This window comes from Nelusetta ayraudi, unplaced genomic scaffold (assembly GCF_046127955.1).
Source record: "Nelusetta ayraudi isolate G7.1 ecotype Tasmania unplaced genomic scaffold, CSIRO-AGI_Nayr_v1 ptg000011l, whole genome shotgun sequence".
NCBI lineage: Eukaryota > Metazoa > Chordata > Actinopteri > Tetraodontiformes > Monacanthidae > Nelusetta > Nelusetta ayraudi.
Window position 1 is genome coordinate 4,239,778 of NW_027466061.1, and position 17,667 is coordinate 4,257,444.

The following is a 17,667-nucleotide window of genomic DNA, read 5'->3' on the forward strand; positions in this document are numbered from 1 at the left end:
CTCCTCCAGCAATCCAACTGTGGAGCAAGGTTTTTCTTTCGTTGTACCCAGTTGAGAACACGTTGTTCTGCTGGCCACAGACAGAACACATAGCTGTTGAGAAATAGTCCTAGATGTGAGGAGGTCACCCAATACTGTGAGGGAGCGAACCACTGATTTGTTCTGTGAGTCATTTTCTCCCGTCAGCTCCAGCCGGTGTTACAGTTCAAAGGCGTTGCATGTTGAATTAGATTAGTGCACTTTTTAAATCATGACCTGACCCACACGCTTGTTTGCGGGGGGGGGGGGACAGCCAGGGTTGAATGTTGGCAAACGAACGTGCTGGTTGCAGCCAACCCATCTCAATTTTTCCTCCTTGTCACTGGCTTCGAGGACAGAGCTGAACAATGTGGGAAAATAATTCTGACTGATAGCAGTGCTTTGCAACGAGATTTGTTTGTTTGTTTGTTTTTTATGTTTAACTCACACAGAAGTCAAAAAATAATGTGGCCTCCACTCAGACCAAACTAGATGTCTAATGTTCCACCTTTACCAGCACTGTTTTCACATAAATATCCAAATAAAGTAGAAGGATGTGCATGAGTTGCCCCTAAAAGGAGAATAATGATGATTATAAAGGTGAAGCATATGGTTATGAATATTATGATGATTATAGCTTATTTTTAACTGCAACAAAATTGTTGCTTGACATTGTTATGATTGAAAGCTGAAAACTCTCCTGCCGCATCTCAGAAGGCAGCCATGTCGTGTTTCTTACTTTAACTCTTTAACTTTTTATTTAGTTTTTAATATTTAATGTGAAAAGCCAGACGGATGTTCCGAAAGTTTTCTGATGCTTTAACTACCATTTCCTTTCTTTAATTGCATTGCTTGCTTCACTTTACGGTTATGGAGATTACAAAAGCTGTGGGAAAAGCAGCTAATACCTCATTGAATTCCTTTAATTCATTAGAAGGCGACCGAGGCTCGGCTCATACCTGCACGCATACCTGTCTGACCTCGCAGTCTGCCTTCTCTGAGTGGCCTCCAGTGTGTTTATGTTTTGACAGCTCCCCTCTGAAGACAGCTCCGCATTACCTGCTACCGCTCTTCAGCTGCCATGTTTGAATCAGTTCCCCTCGGCTGCACGCGGAGCAGAGACACTTTGCCTTCACCCACCCAAAACACCCAAAACAACATTCAAACTATGTTTGAATGTTGCAAATATTGTTTACTCATATGTGACTTGGGCAAGTGTCTGTTTTGAGGAACAATGACAAATAAGCAGAGAGATGTTGATATCCTCGTAACGACGTTTGTTTCCCCTCAAGCGTCTCCGCAGTGTCACCGCTGCACTTCCCATTATCTGCCTCTCCTCATATGAGGAGATCTCTCGGGCCTCCTCCCGGTGTGGGTCTCACTCGAGGCCTATACGTCTGTGACCACACTGCGGTTCCGCTACTACTAATGCCGACATATAATAAGGCCACAGCCGTATGTATGGGGATGATTAGAGGATTACTGGACTCCCTGCAGCAGAGGGAACTTTTGAACCCCAGGTAAAGCATATTCCCACATGTCAAGCTTCATTCAGCTTTTTTTTTTCTCCCTCCCTCCTGTCTCACCACACCCAGACTCAGGCCAGTGCACATATTACAATTAGTGTTTTGATGAAACAGGGAGGAGGGCAGTTGCACTGGAGCTGGAAACCTCAATTAGAGGCAGTATGGAAACTCTGCGTCTGACCTCTGACTGACCATCTTTACGCCGCTGGCCTTTGGTTTTGTGTTTTTGAAACAACTCCGCACATGCAGGCATTCATTGCGCAGACGCCTTTTAATTCAATTTCAGCGGCATGTTTGAAAGTAAATAAAAGGAGTAGGTTTGTACAAGGAAAGTTTTTTTTTAGTCCTCGCTGAATGTGTTTTAGGTTGTTAAGTTGATTTACCGGGGATCCTGCCGCAGCCTTCAAATGTTTTTTTTCTTCTAACCTGCTGCACTGTCAAAACTTTTCCCCCACTTGTGTCGAATGCAAGCTGAGCATCTTTTATATGGCAACACCCTTATATAGTATCATCAGTATAATTTATTGTCATTAAGGAAAGCCTTTGTTTTTGTTGAGATATTCAGGGGAAAATGCAGTAGTTTGTATTTCTGCATTCTTAATGGGATGCTGTCAAAAAATAGAACTGTTACAGAAATGGGTTCCAGGTGTACAGTTGTCAGATAAAAATCGTGATAGAAAAACACAACCACCAGTCAGCCGGCCAAACCATCAAGTGTTGACACTTTAGAATCTGCACTACTTTATGATGAAAGGAACTGATTGTTATCGTTCTACTAATGAACAGTCTCATTTAAATGTTATTTGTCCTCAACAAAATCAGTGAAACTATACTGTACCTGAGCTACCTCGCCCTGTGCAACAGGCTGTTTATTATGCTAGAAAAAAAATGCTATGTTTTCCTCCCTAACTTTTGCCTTTGTGTTGCTTTTTCGTGTTATTTGGGACACTCGTGCTTTAGTGTCTTTAAAGTAAAAAAACGACATTACTTTAAACCATCCTAAATCATTCAAAACAGCGTGCACCATCATGATTTAGTCATGAAGCTACAAACAGAGATCTTGCAAGAGCCCATGGTTTCCCTCAGTCCGAATATTTACTGTCTCTTCCCTCCATGCTGTACTGACACTTCACCTCTGCATGAGTCAGTGTAACACTTGACATTTCCCGGAATTGAATTCTTTTCCACCATGGCAGGTGGAGAGCCGGAAGTGTTTTGGGGTCTGAAGCCTGGTGCATGGCTGCCACCTTGTGTTGGCTTTGGATGGTGGCAAGCCCCCTTCCCACTCGCTTCAGCAGCACTCTGCTCCCTCTTTTGCATATTGCATAGTCGCTCCGTAAGGAATGCGACTAAAGATACACAAACACTGCGGCTCAGGTCGGGTGAGGTTTCGTGCGTGTCCTTGAGCTTCGGCTCTAATGTGTTTTTGCTCTTTCAGACTCGCATGGCCCTGAACAAAGGAGCCCAGGCTGTGATCTTCGACGTCAGTGACGATGCCAACGCTGCGGCCGAGGTGACTGCGAAGCCCAGCGGCTGCAAAATCTGCCTCAGATTTTTAAGAATGATCACGAATAAATGATGACCGTTGCAACACAAAATCTCACATTTTCTACCTTCCGCTCTTTCCCTGCCTGATCATGCGCCGGCCAGCTCCGAGAGACAGACTCCCTTCCCCGTCCCGTCGTGCTGGTGGATGCTGAGAATGCCGAGCAGCTGATGGGCTTGGTCAACAAGAACGAGGAGGCCAACGTCCGCATCGAAACCATGCCACCAGTGCTGAGATGGGTGAGCGTCTTTTGAGGATATAAGGTGGCACGCCGTCAGGGTTGTGTTTCTGGCGGAGCAGTTAGACTCACAGGTGCAGAGAAAAACAGACTAACAGCAGTAACGATACGCAGAGATGTTTATTACAGTGTGTACAAAAAGACATGCAAAAACACAGAGAGGCAAACCTACTTTTACTCAGGTCATTTGCCAAGTTATGCTGCTTATTGTATCGCTGGACACCTTTAGGCTTTAGTCAAGTGTTCTAATGCAGACATTTGTGGAGTAGAATGACCATCATTGTGTGAAACTGAGAATTTGTCATTGACATGACATTTTTTTTCCAAAATTTCACAATAATTTATGCCTTGAAATAGAGCCAATCATCACCTCAATGGACTTTGGAATTGTTTCTCATAGCTAGCCATCGATTCTTAACTTAATTCTGTGACTTTACCAAATTAGCGAGGCTAGAAGGTCACAACCATGGGATGGAGTTTTTCTCTTCCTTTGAGCTACTTCAGAATATTTTTGAAGTAATCTGTTCAATTATAAACCACTGGCTTTGTTTCCATCTTTTCAGGCACACTACGATGTGGGTATCCTGCTCACCATTGTCATACCGATTTTGACCATAGGCCTCATCTTCGCTTTCCGCTACAAGTGCAAGAGCAACAGAACCTGGGTGAGTGCAAGGCAGATGGAGAACGGCGATTCCCGCCTGTTCCTCACAGCCAGGCTGCTCCAATAAAAGCGTCTTCTTACCCCTTTGTGATGGTGTGTTCAGGACTCCGTCCATCAGCAGACCATGCGCGCTATTAGCAGACTGGAGACCAAAACCTACAACTCCCAGGGCTGCTCCAGCTCCCAGCACCAGCGTCCTGCATGGGGCTCAGCCAGCAGCTCCAACTCCAGCCCTGTTTGTGCCATCTGTCTGGAGGAGTTCCAGGACGGGCAGGTGAGGAGGAGATTGTGTTGATTTATTTTTTGATGTTTTATTTTTGGCCTAACCTGTAAAAATTCCCCTTCAATTTCAGCATTTGAGGATCATATCTTGCGCACACGAGTTCCATAAAGACTGTGTGGACCCCTGGCTGCTGCAGCACCGCACCTGCCCTCTGTGCATGCACAACATCATGGGTGAGGGAAGCATTTGGTATCTATGGAGATTAAAAATGATTAATCTGAAGCCCTGATGAATTCCTTTATAATTATCGAGTGAAGTTAGGAGAGGATGCAATGAAATTTTATGGTGTCTCGTATGGAGTCTCGATGTCATTGTGGACATATACTTTGAAATAATAGGTCTTCCTCGTAAGGAGTTTATCATTCAGTTAGCAGTAAAATAGAGTAGAGGGAAGTGAAAACTCCAGTCTCCGTCTTTAGTGCTGAAGAACTGAAAGATATCAGAAATCTGATGCGTGGAAACGTTTTGGTTTATTTAGTGTTTTATTTTTTTGCCACTAAAGGTGATCTTTATATATATATCTGTAAAATAAGAGTTTCCTCTTTTCCAACTTTTTAACTGAATTTTCTACATTTTGGGATTTTTTTTCCACAGGGACGGAGCGCCATCCGCAGAGGAGCAGACTGCACCACAGTCCGGAGCAGAGCCAGGGCTTCCTCCACTCTCAGCCTTACAGCAGCCCACGCAGCCACCCCTTCCCCCAGCACGCCATCCCTTTCTCCATGAGGCCCCACTATCCCCGCGGACCCTCGGGGCCCTACCCCCCTCTGGGCCACTACACCAGCTCCTCCCCGAGGGACACCCAGCCTCTGCGCTTCCTCACCAGCCGGCCGCTGGGATCCAGCTGCGGCTACCACCTCCCCGCAGAGGGTCCCGGGAGGCCCCACCGGATCGGCGGGAACTGCAGGAGCGGCCACCACTACACCTCGCGGCGGCCCTGCCACAACTACCGCTCGTCCTGTGCTGCCCAGCGCAGCGCGTCCAGCTCCAGGCTGCACCACGGCGCCTCGGCGGCGCAGACTCGTGACAGGGCGCTGGCCCACGGCCGCCAGGAGGAAGGCAGCTGCTCGGGAGGCAGCTACCACACGGTGCGCAGCGGCTACTTGGCCGACGGGCCGGCCAGCGACTCCAGCTCGGGGCCGTGCCATGGCTCATCCAGCGACTCGGTCCTCAACTGCACTGACGTGTCCCTGCAGGGGGTGTACGGCAGCTGGTCCACCTTCCGCAGCTCCCTCAGCAGCGACTACGACCCGTTCATGTACTACGGGCCGGGACACGCCCCCCGCAGGAACAGCCTAGAGGCGTGCCCCCAGGCTCGGCCCCGCTCCCTGGATTCGGTGGTGAACAAAGCGGGCTGCCCCGAGGAGCAGCCGCAGACTGTGTTCAGCCACGTTCACTACCACCGACACAGGCACCACCACTACGAGGAGGCCGAGCCCAGCCACAGCCCGGCCAGGGGCTCCGACGAGGAGCAGGGGGCGGCGGCGGCAGCGGCGGCGGCGGCGGCAGCAGTCACTGCCGCAGCCGCATCCGCGGCCGCCACGGTGCCCCCTGCTACTCTCGTCCTGGACAAAGACTCGCCTGCGCCCCCTGCTAAGCACAGCCCCTGCCAGTGCCCCAACACAGACCCCACGGAGCGGCCCGGTCCCGGGTCAGAGTGTCAGGAGCGCCAGGAGACCGGCAACTCCGCGCGGCCCCCGGTGCTGGTGTCGCCCATCCCCCTCCAGCTGCAGCCCCACTGCTGCCGCCAGGGGCACGGCCACCCTGCCGCCCCCCTGGGCAGGGTGGCGGGCTGCGTGGTGGACAGCCCCTCGGTCTGCTTCCACCAGAGCCTGGACCTGCAGGACGACCGCAGCATCCACATCCACTACGGCCAGAGCCCGGGCTTCTGCTGCCCTCCCCCCGAGCTGCACCCCGCCCTGCTCCCCGTGCCGCTCATGCTGGACTCCGGAGGCCTGGAGGAGTGGCCGTGCTGCGCCGGGGCCCACGTCGTGTGGCAAAAGCGTGTGCAGCAGGCCCACTCGGAGCCTCAGCTCCTGGGACCGGGGACCCCTATGGACAGGGCACCTTGCATGTTTCACCACGGCCCTGCTGCTGCTGCTGCTGCTGCTGACCACAACGCGGACATTCGTTTGTACTGCCAAACGTTACACCACAGTCAGGGTAGGTGTTTTCACCTGGTTATCGGTGGAGGGTTACTAATTCTGTAGCAAGCTGGAAAGGTTGTGATTTGCGCACGGGGTGGGCAAACTCTAGGTTGGGTGGGCCACAATGGCTTCTAAAATTTGGCAGAGGGGTCTGAGCAGAAGCAGATGGATGGAGCGTTTTAGTGACCCACCTCATAGGGGAAAAATATATATATCATGGAATGTGTAGAAAACATGTGCAAAAGCGTTACAACAAAATATGTGTTTTTAAAGCCCCATGGTGTTTAGCTCTTTATTGAAATGACTCTTAAAACACTGAAGAAATGGATGAAACTGCTATTTAATGATTGACTATTATTATAATTTCTTAAAATTCAGCGGGCCGGATTGAAAAGCTTCACGGGACAATTATGGCCCCGGGGCGTAGTTTGCCCATCCCTGATCTAGCGGCAGGCTGCAGCTGTGCAGAACTGAGTGTGACTCACTTCATTCTGAATTACTTTTGGTGAAAATTTGCTTCGTCATTGAGAGAAGTGCCGGTCAACTTTTGAATGTAGTCATCAGTTACAAAAAAGATTGTGACGACTGATTTAAGTTGACAGTTTGTCCTGGTGGTGCAGCCATACAGAGCTGCTACCAGCTGTCAGAGATGCACATGTCACGTGTACAGACTCACATTGTGTCTCAACATTCCTTTCAGATGCTGCTCAGCGAATTATTTTTTTTTTTCCGAACTTAACGTGTCACATTTTGAGAGTGTCTTCTTTGTGTCCACAGGGTCAGAAGAGGAGTCTGGCGTGTGAGACTCGGTGCATCCCCATTGTCACGCTGCTACACAGGAGCCAGAATAGACGAGCCTGCCACCGGCCGTCACTCTCGTGTCTTCCACTTAATTCCGCCTTCTTTCAGAAGATTCCTCAGCTTCACGCCCGCAGAGCTCACGCGCCGCAAACAGCGGCACGGCTGAGTTAGACGGAGTTGGTTTTGTTGTTCAGTGAAATTACGTTAACAAAATCATGCTTTCATTTAGACCCGATCATCCACAATGATAGAAGATCAGAACTCCTACACCACCGGTGTAATGTGTTTTCTGGTTTGTCTTGGTCAGTAAATGGAATAGGAATTTCAATCAGTGACATATCGCCATTGTTCCCATGCCCCCTAGTGACAACTGACTCACAGACCCTGCAGAGGGTGCTGAGCCCTCATGAAGTCAGACTCGACATGTCAAAGAACAACTTAATTAACTTAAAGGTACTCACTTTTTGCTTGCGTGATTTTCACCTTCCTTCGCTGAGTCCAGTCTCAGCTGAGAGAAGCTTTTCTCTCCAGCCTACCTCAGCTCAGATCTCTTAACATGCCTCACACAAGGGGCTTCTTTTAAAGGTACTGCTGTAGTATTTGTTTTGTTTTGTTTCTTGGAGGGGGTTAATCATGTAGCTCCCATATACAGAACGTGAGACCTGTCCAAATGGAGAGAACGTAAACGAGAAGCTTTGTCGGAGGTCGCTGATCCCAGCACGGGCCTCTTTTTCATTATTTCAATAACGGCAGCTGTTTTCAACATGTTTGTTTGTGTTTTGGATCATTTTCTGTTTCATTTTTTTGTAGCCTGTAACTTCTGTTTTTCACCTTTTTTTTTTTTTTTTTTTTTTTTTTTAGATGAACCTGTTTGACTGAATCGCGTTGTCCTCATCGCAAAGCTGTTTTCTTGCCGTTGTCATTTCTCTTTGCCGAGCGGTTACTTTTCACAGTTTGACCTCAGTGCTGTCAGACCTCCCGACCCGCGTGTTGAACAGGGCTCATCGCAACAATTGGATGCGCAGTCCCTCACTATGTTTTTGTTTTCTGCCAAAAACAAACAGAAAATTTCAACTGTATTAGAGCAGCTAAAGCTTTACAAGATTCTGCATTGTAGCCGTAGAAAGTAGTTACTATTTAATAAGTGGACGAAAGCCATTTAAAGTAGACATTGCAGTCTAAAGCTAAATCAGCTCAGCCTATTGCTGCAGCAGCAGCAGTGGCTTAATAAACGTTTGGGGAGCTTATGAAATTGTAGGATAGAGAAGCTCCGAAAAATGTTAGGTAATAATTTTTGAAAAAAAAATGGGAAAATTGAACTTAGTTACAGTCTTGAAGTTTGTCCCGGTTGAAATATCCTGGGCCATGGTAAATGTGATGAACCAGCCCCGCTTTGAAGCTTTCGGTGCTTGAAGAAAGATCCACCTTTGATCAGAAGTAACTGCAGTATTGTCCATTCATTTGTAAAATTCATACTAGGAACACTACAATTAAGATTCCCTACAATTCGGCATGACTGCTGTTATCGTGTGGATTTTTCTTTAAAGTACTAATGTGAAAGCAGACAGATTTTCGATACATCTGAAGCTTTGAACTGGACAGGGAGAGGCCCTCGAGTGTTGCAATGTAACCTGTAGCACTTACTGATTCCTTATGTGTGCCTTACTCATTAGATATGTTCCTAATAATCCTCAATCAGGAACCTCCAAACACATTAAGCTCTTACCTGCCAAACCAAAGAGGCAAAATCTTGAACACAGTGAACTTAAATCTGATGTGCCTTTAATCCTAACCAGCCCTCGCCATAATCCCAGGGTTAATAAATGTGCTTGCAGCAACAACAGAGTGCATACCAGAACTGAAGTAAAAATCGGTTTTGGGCTTTTGCTGCTGCTGTTCCCTTTTACAAATACCTCAGTCAGAATGTGTCAGCGCAGTGTTTCCCAGCTAAAGTGTCAGGGTGTCTATAACTTTTTTTTTCCTGTTTCCAAATAATCTCTGAGACAGAGAGATGGAATTGACTGAATTGTCAGCAGCACTTTGGTTTAAGCAGATTACCAATTTTTAAAGCGTTTTCTCCCCCATTCAGTACGTTTAAACAAGACCAGAAATCATCATATTGAAAACTGCATGTAGCTGCAGAATATCTGATGTGACGTCATCCTGTTCAAGATCTTTCTCTTTGAGTTTCTTATGTTGTTTTTTTTGTTTTTGAAAAAAAATAATGAGCTTAAACTGCCTTTGTTATGAGAAAAAAGATCCCTCCAGACTTTTATGGGATATGTCAGTATATTTTTGGATATTTTGTGTACAAAAAGAGAACAACAAAAAACAGAATGAAATAGTGTTGTATTTTATATATAATAGAACATTTCAATATAGTGACATGTCACTAATATATTTATTTACTAATATATTTATCCATTTTGTCCAGGTTTGAAAGAGTGGTTTCTGTATAGAGTGAATGTTTCTATATGGAATCTGACCAGTGCCATCACAGATGTATCAACCTGTCTTCATTCCAATTATATGCAAATAAATTATTTTGAAATAAAACTTTTGTTCTGCTGAAGGTCCTTTTTTTAGCAATGGAATCAATCTCACAGTCCTAGAGGGTTACAGTCAATGGGAACTAAATGAGAAAGGACACAGAAACTGTAAAGTATATCTCAAGAATGTTCTAACACAGAGGGGCTCTGCTCTGCAAAGCGTTGAATTTCGTCTGCCTTAACTTTGAAACTTGCAGAATGAGGATGTAAGTCTGCAAGAGGGACTAGCAGGGTCGCTATATTTGATAAACCTCTATCAAACTTCATCAGCCATCAAAGAAGTTATATTAATAAATACTATTGAGAACAGGGTACATGCAACTTTTCTTTCAAGATAGTTGGTGGATTCCTGCTACAGTTTAATCTCAGGTGTTACAGTAAACTGTTTTTGGTTTTTGGTGTTTTTTGTTTTTTTACAAAAAGGTAAGACAGGTATGTACATGAGTTAATTTCTTTTTGTCATCCACTTTTATCTTTTGTTATTATGATTTCAAAAAACACTAACTATAGTTCAGGAAACGTTAAATAGATTTAAAAGATTAATTTGACCAAAATAATGTAGCATCAAGTGTACGGGCAAACTCCACATCACTCCGACAGATGTACACGCTGTCAATTTAAGGTGTTGATTGTGTTGAGTTGTTGATTATGTTTGTTTTTTGACTCACTGTCTATTGCGCTGTACAGATAACTGTATTTCCGAGGGGCTGATTTTTTTAAATTAATGTTTGGATGGCATAATATTTAATCCCTAAGTATGCAATTGTCCAATTGTGTCATTGTTTGTGTGTGAATTTGGCTATTTTTATTTTAAAGTTACAGAGAATATGAAACTGATTCTCTTGCACTTTTACTTGAAGGTCGTCCCTGTCATGATGTGTTTTTGTAAATTTAATCAAAGATCAAAGTGGTGATATCGTTTTTGATTCATTTTCAGGATATTTTCTACATTTTTAAATGAAGTTTGTTTGTTTGTTTGTTTTAACACACCACAGCCTTTTGCACTGTTATGCTGTATAAAGTATATTTTACACTTTCTTGAGATTACAGTCGTTGTGCTAAAATAACAGTTTCATGATAAACAGTATTTTACTATGAAATGTAGACTATATGCAGCACATTACCGTAATAGCTATTGCAATATCAAACTGTTGTTTTAGATTACAGTAGTTCAACTGTAGAATTACAGTGGACTGCTGGAAACTCTGGCTGCCAGTAGCGAACTGTAAACTGAGGGCAAAATTTGATACCTTTGAGATGTGTATCTGTACCAGTACTTGTATTTCAATCTCTGTTTAAAATCTGAGATCAGTGACTAATTCTATTACCACATTTCTGGCAGAAAGTTAATAATTGATCAAGGGCCAAGGTTCCTTTTGATGTAACTTTGGTAGGCTGAAAACATGAACTCTGTTCTTGTGTAGTTGAGTTGCTAGTCTGAGTGAAAGGCACACAGCACTAGTAAAGAGTCGTCAGCATGGTAATGTCTAGATTGTCTTTGCTGCTTTATTACTTTGAGCAAACAATAAACTACACTGATGTGAGACGTTACACGTTGAATGGAGTCAAATTGACAAACGTATCGTCTGTGGTTTTATTTTGCTCAAACAATTTAAAGTACGGATCATTGCTGTGCATTGATCTCTGTCATTTCACTACCATCTATGATGGTGGCACAAACCATTCTTGCCACACTGACTCCTATTGACAAATGCAGTCTGGGGTCCCTCTCATCAGAAGAAGTGAGTGCAGGAGCTAAGACAGGGAAGTGTGTGTGTGCGCTGGCAACAGCTGTCTTTGTATAGAGGAAGTGGTGCATAGACAGCTGTAGGTCACATTAAGCCCCAAGAAGATGAAACATGCTGTAAGTGTTGGGGGTGGGGAGTGTGGAAGGGTGTTGCTCCTTTGGTGTAAATACGGACCTACATACGGCCTAATTGTTATTTAGTAAAGGAAACAAACAGATAAGATCGCTTTTCAGGTTTTCTTGTGAGAAAAGCAGGAAGCTTCTTTTTGTTTCCTTTCTTCACACCAAGTGGCTTCATGGAATTCAAAATGCAAAACATAATAAAAATCATATTGTAACCTTTGTTTTTGTCATCCTGAATGACAGTGGAAAACAAAAATACTGGTAGATTTTTGACCTATCAAACATTTATTTGTGATTTCATGAGCCTCGGTAAACCACATACTTTTTAAAACTGAATGGTGATACGAACCCTAGTTAGTGTTTATCAAGATTGATCAAGTTAGATTTATGTGGGTTCGCACCATTTTCTTTTTTTTGTGCAGTGAGTGTAGCCTGTCGCCAAACAACAGAGACACACATATGTCAACATACATGAGCATGAGTTTTATTTAATCAAACGCCATGCAGTCAGACAAGACAATTTCAAGCATATCCTGTGGCACTTACGACAGGTCACATGAAGGTTTTTGACACACAATACATTTCTTTGATATGCTCAGGCTGTGAAGGCCATTGCTGATTGCTGCTAAAATGTGCAGCGGTGTGTCCTATAGCATCATGAACGGGGTCTGACAGCAGCCAGCAGGGATCATTTGAAGGCTTTAGTCTGCCCACCAGGTGTCAGAATTTTGAGGTTACCCCTGGCATCTTGGTCCTTCTCGATCGCCTCAAAGAGAGACTTGAAGTTTCCTGCCCCAAAACCCTGGAGGGAGAACAAACATACCCAGATGGTTAATTAAACAAAAAAATCTCCTTTTCTCTGCGTCGTAGCTTATATCTCTGAGGCTTTTCGCTTCATTGTCATTTAGCGAACAACACACTTTGATGTCTGATCGTGGCAGGTAAAAATTCTTGCGGCATTCAAACATTTTGATCCCTTTGACAAGCATTCGGGGCTCGCAGATAAATCATGAAACTAATGTCAGTGCTAATAATGAAAGGTCCAAGTGGTTCCAGTGGTTCATCCGTGAGATTTCTTTGCTGCGGTTTAGTTTGGGCTTCTCACTTTCATGACTTCTCGCCACATGTGGAGGCCGGAGATTGACGAGATGTGCCTGTCCCGACAAGACGAAGGCAGGCGGGCTTATTAGAAAACAAAGTGCCACAGGGTGCAACCAGATTCCCCTCGACTGCAGAGCTTTTTAATCTCGATCAGTGATTGATTTACTGGGCTTTTACAAGTCGCCAATTGTTGTACAGCCCACACCGGGAGGGAGCTGTAAACAGGTGTTCAAGTCTCTTAAGAGGTGATGGAAGGCAGAAATAGAACTGTGAGGCTATAAATCCCCACCAATAAATATGTAAAGGCAAATGGTCTGATTGGTCTCTGGCACTCACAAAGTGGTTGTTCCGTTGGATGACCTCCAGGAAAAGGGTTGGTCTGTCCTGCACAGGTTTGGTGAAGATTTGGAGGAGGTAGCCCTTGTCGTCGAAATCAACCAGGATTTTCAATTCCTTCAAAGATGCACATGGCATTTCATTTGAAATAAACAACAAGGCTGTAAATCCTCAAGACTGATAACATCACTGACGCAGACCCACCTGCAGAACATCCAGGTCCTCCTTCACCTTGATCTTGGCAGTTTTGAGCTTCTGCCGAAGGGTCTCATAGTACGTTTCTGGCGCTGAGAGGAATTCCATCCCTCGGGCGCGGAGGTTTACAATCTATTTTACGATAATGAAAAAATGTGTTTTGAAAGTTAATTTTAAAAGATCGAATTTGTAAAAATAAAAATAAACGGCCCCTATAATGATGCAAAACACTCACGGCCTCAATGATATTCGACGTGTTGAGGGCAATGTGCTGCACGCCTGGTCCTCCATTATAATCTACATATTCCTGAGAAAAGGTGAGATTTTATCAACCCTGAGTTACCTGAACACAAGTCTCTTTATAGTGTCATTAACTATATAAACCACTGAAGGTCACACCTGGATTTGTGATATCCGTTTCCCCGGCGCTGGTTCGTTTATGGGCATCTTGATAGTCTCTTCATAGTTTGTCACCACAATGGACCTGAGGGAGCTGTAGTCTGTGTGGATCTGTTTATCATCTATTGACCAGAACCGGTGAAACAACAAACACTTCTGATACCTGCAATGTGGAGATCACAAACTTTAAGAATGGTCACTTAGCGCCATAAACAAGGCATTAAACGCAACCTGCACTGATCATTTAAAATCTTCATTTTACGAAGCAGTATGTTGTGCACGGCTTTGACTGTGTTCCCTGCCGCAATGAGGACCATGTGACAGTGTTTACTTGTCCTTTTACCCGAGCGTAGTATGTCTGCTGTGTGCGTACGTGCACGTACCAGTCTGAAATGGGCACCATTTCATCATCTGGCTGGTTTCCAACAATGTGATCGATGAAGTTCAAAGCCACAGTTGGACTACAGTGAAAAGTGGGGGGAAAAAAATGATGAATAGTTACAGCAACCTCTGCTTTGGTCAACAATCGGCAGTTACATAAAGTGAAGCACTTATCTGTGCGTTTGTTTTGCAATTTGGACCATTTATGAAACCAAGCTACTTTTTGGTGAAACAGATTATTGTTGTGCAGCGGCCTTGAGGCGTCATGTTCCAAGGGGGGATAAAATGTGGGCAAAGACAGCCAGTCTGAGTTCGATGTATTTGCTAAAAAATATAGCTTTAATCTTATCTAAGCTCAAGTTTGATGCACTCACAGTTTAGGTAACAGAGGGTCCTTGAACAGAGACTCTTTGTAGCCGGGCAGAAAGAGGCCTTTGTAGGGGCCGAGGTACTCGATGAGTGTGTGCGTCGTGTCTCCATACTGGTGGACAAACATGAACACACCATTATCTCTCAGTCATCTCCAGTTTCAGTGCGGATTCCTGCGAGGACGTTGTCTCGCCCATCCTTGCATACCGTTTGAATCACGGCAAACTTGACCCTCCCGTGGCTGTCTTCCTCCACCCAGGGCTCCTTGACGATCACAGCGCCACGCTCTCTAGCTGTCTGTAGAGGGAGGAGTGGAGGTGTCGGGTCAGTTAGATAGAGAGAAAGAGAGAGAGAGAGAGAGAGAGATACACACACAATACATAGATGTGTTGGAAATTATAAAATAAGAGCAATATATTAGTATATTATTAGCAATATAGAGTCCAGAATAGTCAGTTTAAGTGAAAATAATGATAAGAAACCTTTCTGCACCAAGTCATATACAGTTCCTGCATAGGCAGCCAGCTATTATAAGTAACTTCCCCTTGGCATTTTCTTTTCTGAATTGAAACCATCGTATTTGTAGCATACAACATTATCATTTTATCATTGAAGGAAAAAACTATTCATGTCTTTTACCTTAACCAAGAAATCGCAGTTTTCCACCTGAAAAGCAATGTCTTTCACTGCATCACCGTGCTTAATCAGGTACCTTCCCATTTCTGTGCGGAGATACAATACAAATCATACAATGTCAGCCATGTGCACACAGGCGCGCGCACGCACACACACACACACACACACACACACACACACACACACACACACACATATGCGTATACATACATATATGTGTGTGTGTGTGTATAAACATATATATATGTATATCTGTATATATATATATATATATGTATATATATATATATATATATACATATATACATATATATATATATATATACATATATACCTACATATATATACATACATATATATATATATACATACATATATATACATCTATATATATACATATATATATATACATATATATATATATACATATATACCTACATATATATATATATACATATATATATATATATATACATACATAAATATATATATACACACATATATATATATACACATATATATATACACATATATATATATATATATATATATATACCGCACACAAAATGTGAACTATTAGACATTTACCCTCATTTCCGGGATTAAGTGGGGATTCAAATGCAAACAGTATCTGTGAGAAGAGATGAGTTGTTAGTCACATGACTTGGTACCTGGTAATATATTTCATGTCAAAGGTCTTAACTTGAATCAAAGATCAGTGCATTTAATTGCAGACCTTATCTTGTCTGACGACATGGGACACCACTTGTCTGCTTCCAGTCTCTAAACCCTTGTAGGCCAAAGGTTCAAAGCCCATCTTGTTGCAATAGAAGGTGGCAGCCTGCAAAGTGATGACACTGGTTTGTTTGAACTGTGTTTGATTGAAATGATAACAATCAGAGATGCCTTAATCTCCTCATGTTCTTTGAGCCCATATATCTCTTTGCCTAAGTAGGAATGTCAGGGCACATTTTCCCTTTTAAAGTAAATCAGAATTGTATTACTTTTACAATTATACACTGTATTTTTTTCAGTAATAATAATTTTTAATTAGCTTCACTGATGCATTCGTTCAAAAGTACAACAAGTTTTTTGTATGAGACCGTTCAATGGCAGTCTCAAATTTCTGATACAGCTGATCATCATCATCATCAAATCAATTCATTTTTTTAAAGGTAAGCAATTATTTTCTGTTAGCCCACTGACCATTAACTAATTATTTGCCGTGTCTTTACAACCGCATGTCGAACGATTAATCTTGAAAGAAAATCAAACAAGAAGCAACTTTTGTGATGCAATTGTCAGTCTTCATCTATTTTGTATATATATATATATATATATATATATACACTCAGACTAATTAAATACAATAAAGATGAAAGACAGGACAATTTAATTGCAAAAAACTCTCTACTGACCTGTTTGGCATTGCCGACCCAGAAAGTGAGATGATGAAACTTGACAAACCTTCCTTTTGCATGCTACAATCGAAAAAGAGGACTTAGTCTGACAGACAAAAAAAACAAAAAAAAATGGCACATTTTGTTGCACTTTTATTACAAAATATAATTTTCTCATCGGTTGAACTGACTGATTAACTCATTGAATGATTTGTTTTTTTTAATGAAAACTTTCAGACACTTCTGTGACCATTTGACAGATTTTGTTGTTTCGTTCTTTATTCTTACCTTCTCACCTTTGTCTGTGTAGCTTGTCTAGGAAGAAAAGAATCATTACAAAATCATCTATATTTGCACAGAGCAGTTGACAATTTGTAATGCAAATCATCCGGCACTTATCTAATGAAAAGCACACACATCACATCAGTTTTTACATCAGTTCGGTCTCTAATTTAAATAATGACAAAACTCTCACCATGATGGAATTGAAGATGGGCCAAGTTCAGAGAAGAAAAAGATATCTATCATGTCTGGTGTCCAGCAGATAAGTACTGGCTTGGTGACTAACAGTGATTGGTCGTTTAGGATCTACACCCACATATCCGCCTCCCTGCTCGTGGCTGTACTTTAGCTTAAAAGTTCAACAACAGCGGCTCAGGTTTAGTCATCTCTCCTGAGTCCAGTCTTTTAATATGCAGCCAGTATTCAGAGTACTGGCCCACCAATGATCAGATACATAATGTAAATTTAATTGCCATTACAGACATTCTGACATTGAGGTTATAGAGTCGTATCTTTAATGATATGCCCAAAGTACTTAAAGTTAATATTAGATTGGAACATGATGAGTTTTGTGTAAGAGAGTGTGTGTGTGTGTGTGTGTGTGTGTGTGTGTGTGTGTGTGTGTGTGTGGAGGGGAGAGGGGTATCATTACTTAATAGCAACTATGAAAGTTTCTTAAAAAAAAAAAACCGCATTGGAAGCCTTTTTAAATTAGATTTAAATTAAAAAGTGTTTATTTACACCGCTAGATGGTGCAATATAGCAAATTTCCAAGGTACCTAATTTTAATCTTGAGTGAAGGACAGCTGACACTCAAGCCATTTCATTGCACATAGTTTAAAAAAGGACATCGTTTGTAAGAACTAAAAAATTGGATACCTACAAAGTTGTGTTCTTCAAAGGATAATTAAAGAAAGACATTTTAA

At 43.0% G+C, this 17,667-nt stretch overlaps 2 protein-coding genes across 2 annotated transcripts in view; one reads left to right on the top strand and one right to left on the bottom strand.

The window, feature by feature from the left end:
- Positions 1-9,779, top strand: part of rnf43 (ring finger protein 43) — a 78,505-nt gene extending 68,726 nt beyond the window's left edge. The window contains exons 3-9 of the mRNA XM_076020132.1: positions 2,983-3,057; positions 3,195-3,329; positions 3,892-3,993; positions 4,096-4,266; positions 4,346-4,448; positions 4,870-6,438; positions 7,200-9,779. Coding sequence (XP_075876247.1) covers positions 2,983-3,057; positions 3,195-3,329; positions 3,892-3,993; positions 4,096-4,266; positions 4,346-4,448; positions 4,870-6,438; positions 7,200-7,225 — 2,181 coding nt within the window. The 3' untranslated portion in view covers positions 7,226-9,779. The remainder of the gene's footprint in view (positions 1-2,982; positions 3,058-3,194; positions 3,330-3,891; positions 3,994-4,095; positions 4,267-4,345; positions 4,449-4,869; positions 6,439-7,199) is intronic.
- A 2,331-nt stretch (positions 9,780-12,110) lies between these two features.
- Positions 12,111-17,054, bottom strand: hpda (4-hydroxyphenylpyruvate dioxygenase a). Its single transcript, XM_076020136.1, has 14 exons — positions 16,935-17,054; positions 16,748-16,774; positions 16,478-16,540; positions 15,796-15,900; positions 15,648-15,690; positions 15,063-15,145; positions 14,631-14,720; positions 14,429-14,535; positions 14,057-14,134; positions 13,674-13,836; positions 13,510-13,581; positions 13,284-13,406; positions 13,080-13,196; positions 12,111-12,444 (listed from the first exon to the last, which is right to left on the bottom strand). The coding sequence occupies exons 1-14, from the start codon at positions 16,935-16,937 to the stop codon at positions 12,331-12,333; spliced, it is 1,188 nt and encodes a 395-aa protein (XP_075876251.1). The 5' UTR covers positions 16,938-17,054; the 3' UTR covers positions 12,111-12,330.
- Positions 17,055-17,667: the final 613 nt, after the last annotated feature.

What these genes read in the sequence shown, in the direction of transcription:
- hpda (XM_076020136.1), bottom strand. An exon ending in GGGTCGGCAATGCCAAACAG is followed by an intron (nt 15,901 to 16,477) that starts GTCAGTAGAGAG and finishes ATCACTTTGCAG; the next exon opens with GCTGCCACCTTCTATTGCAA. An exon ending in ACTGCGATTTCTTGGTTAAG is followed by an intron (nt 14,721 to 15,062) that starts GTAAAAGACATG and finishes CTCCCTCTACAG; the next exon opens with ACAGCTAGAGAGCGTGGCGC.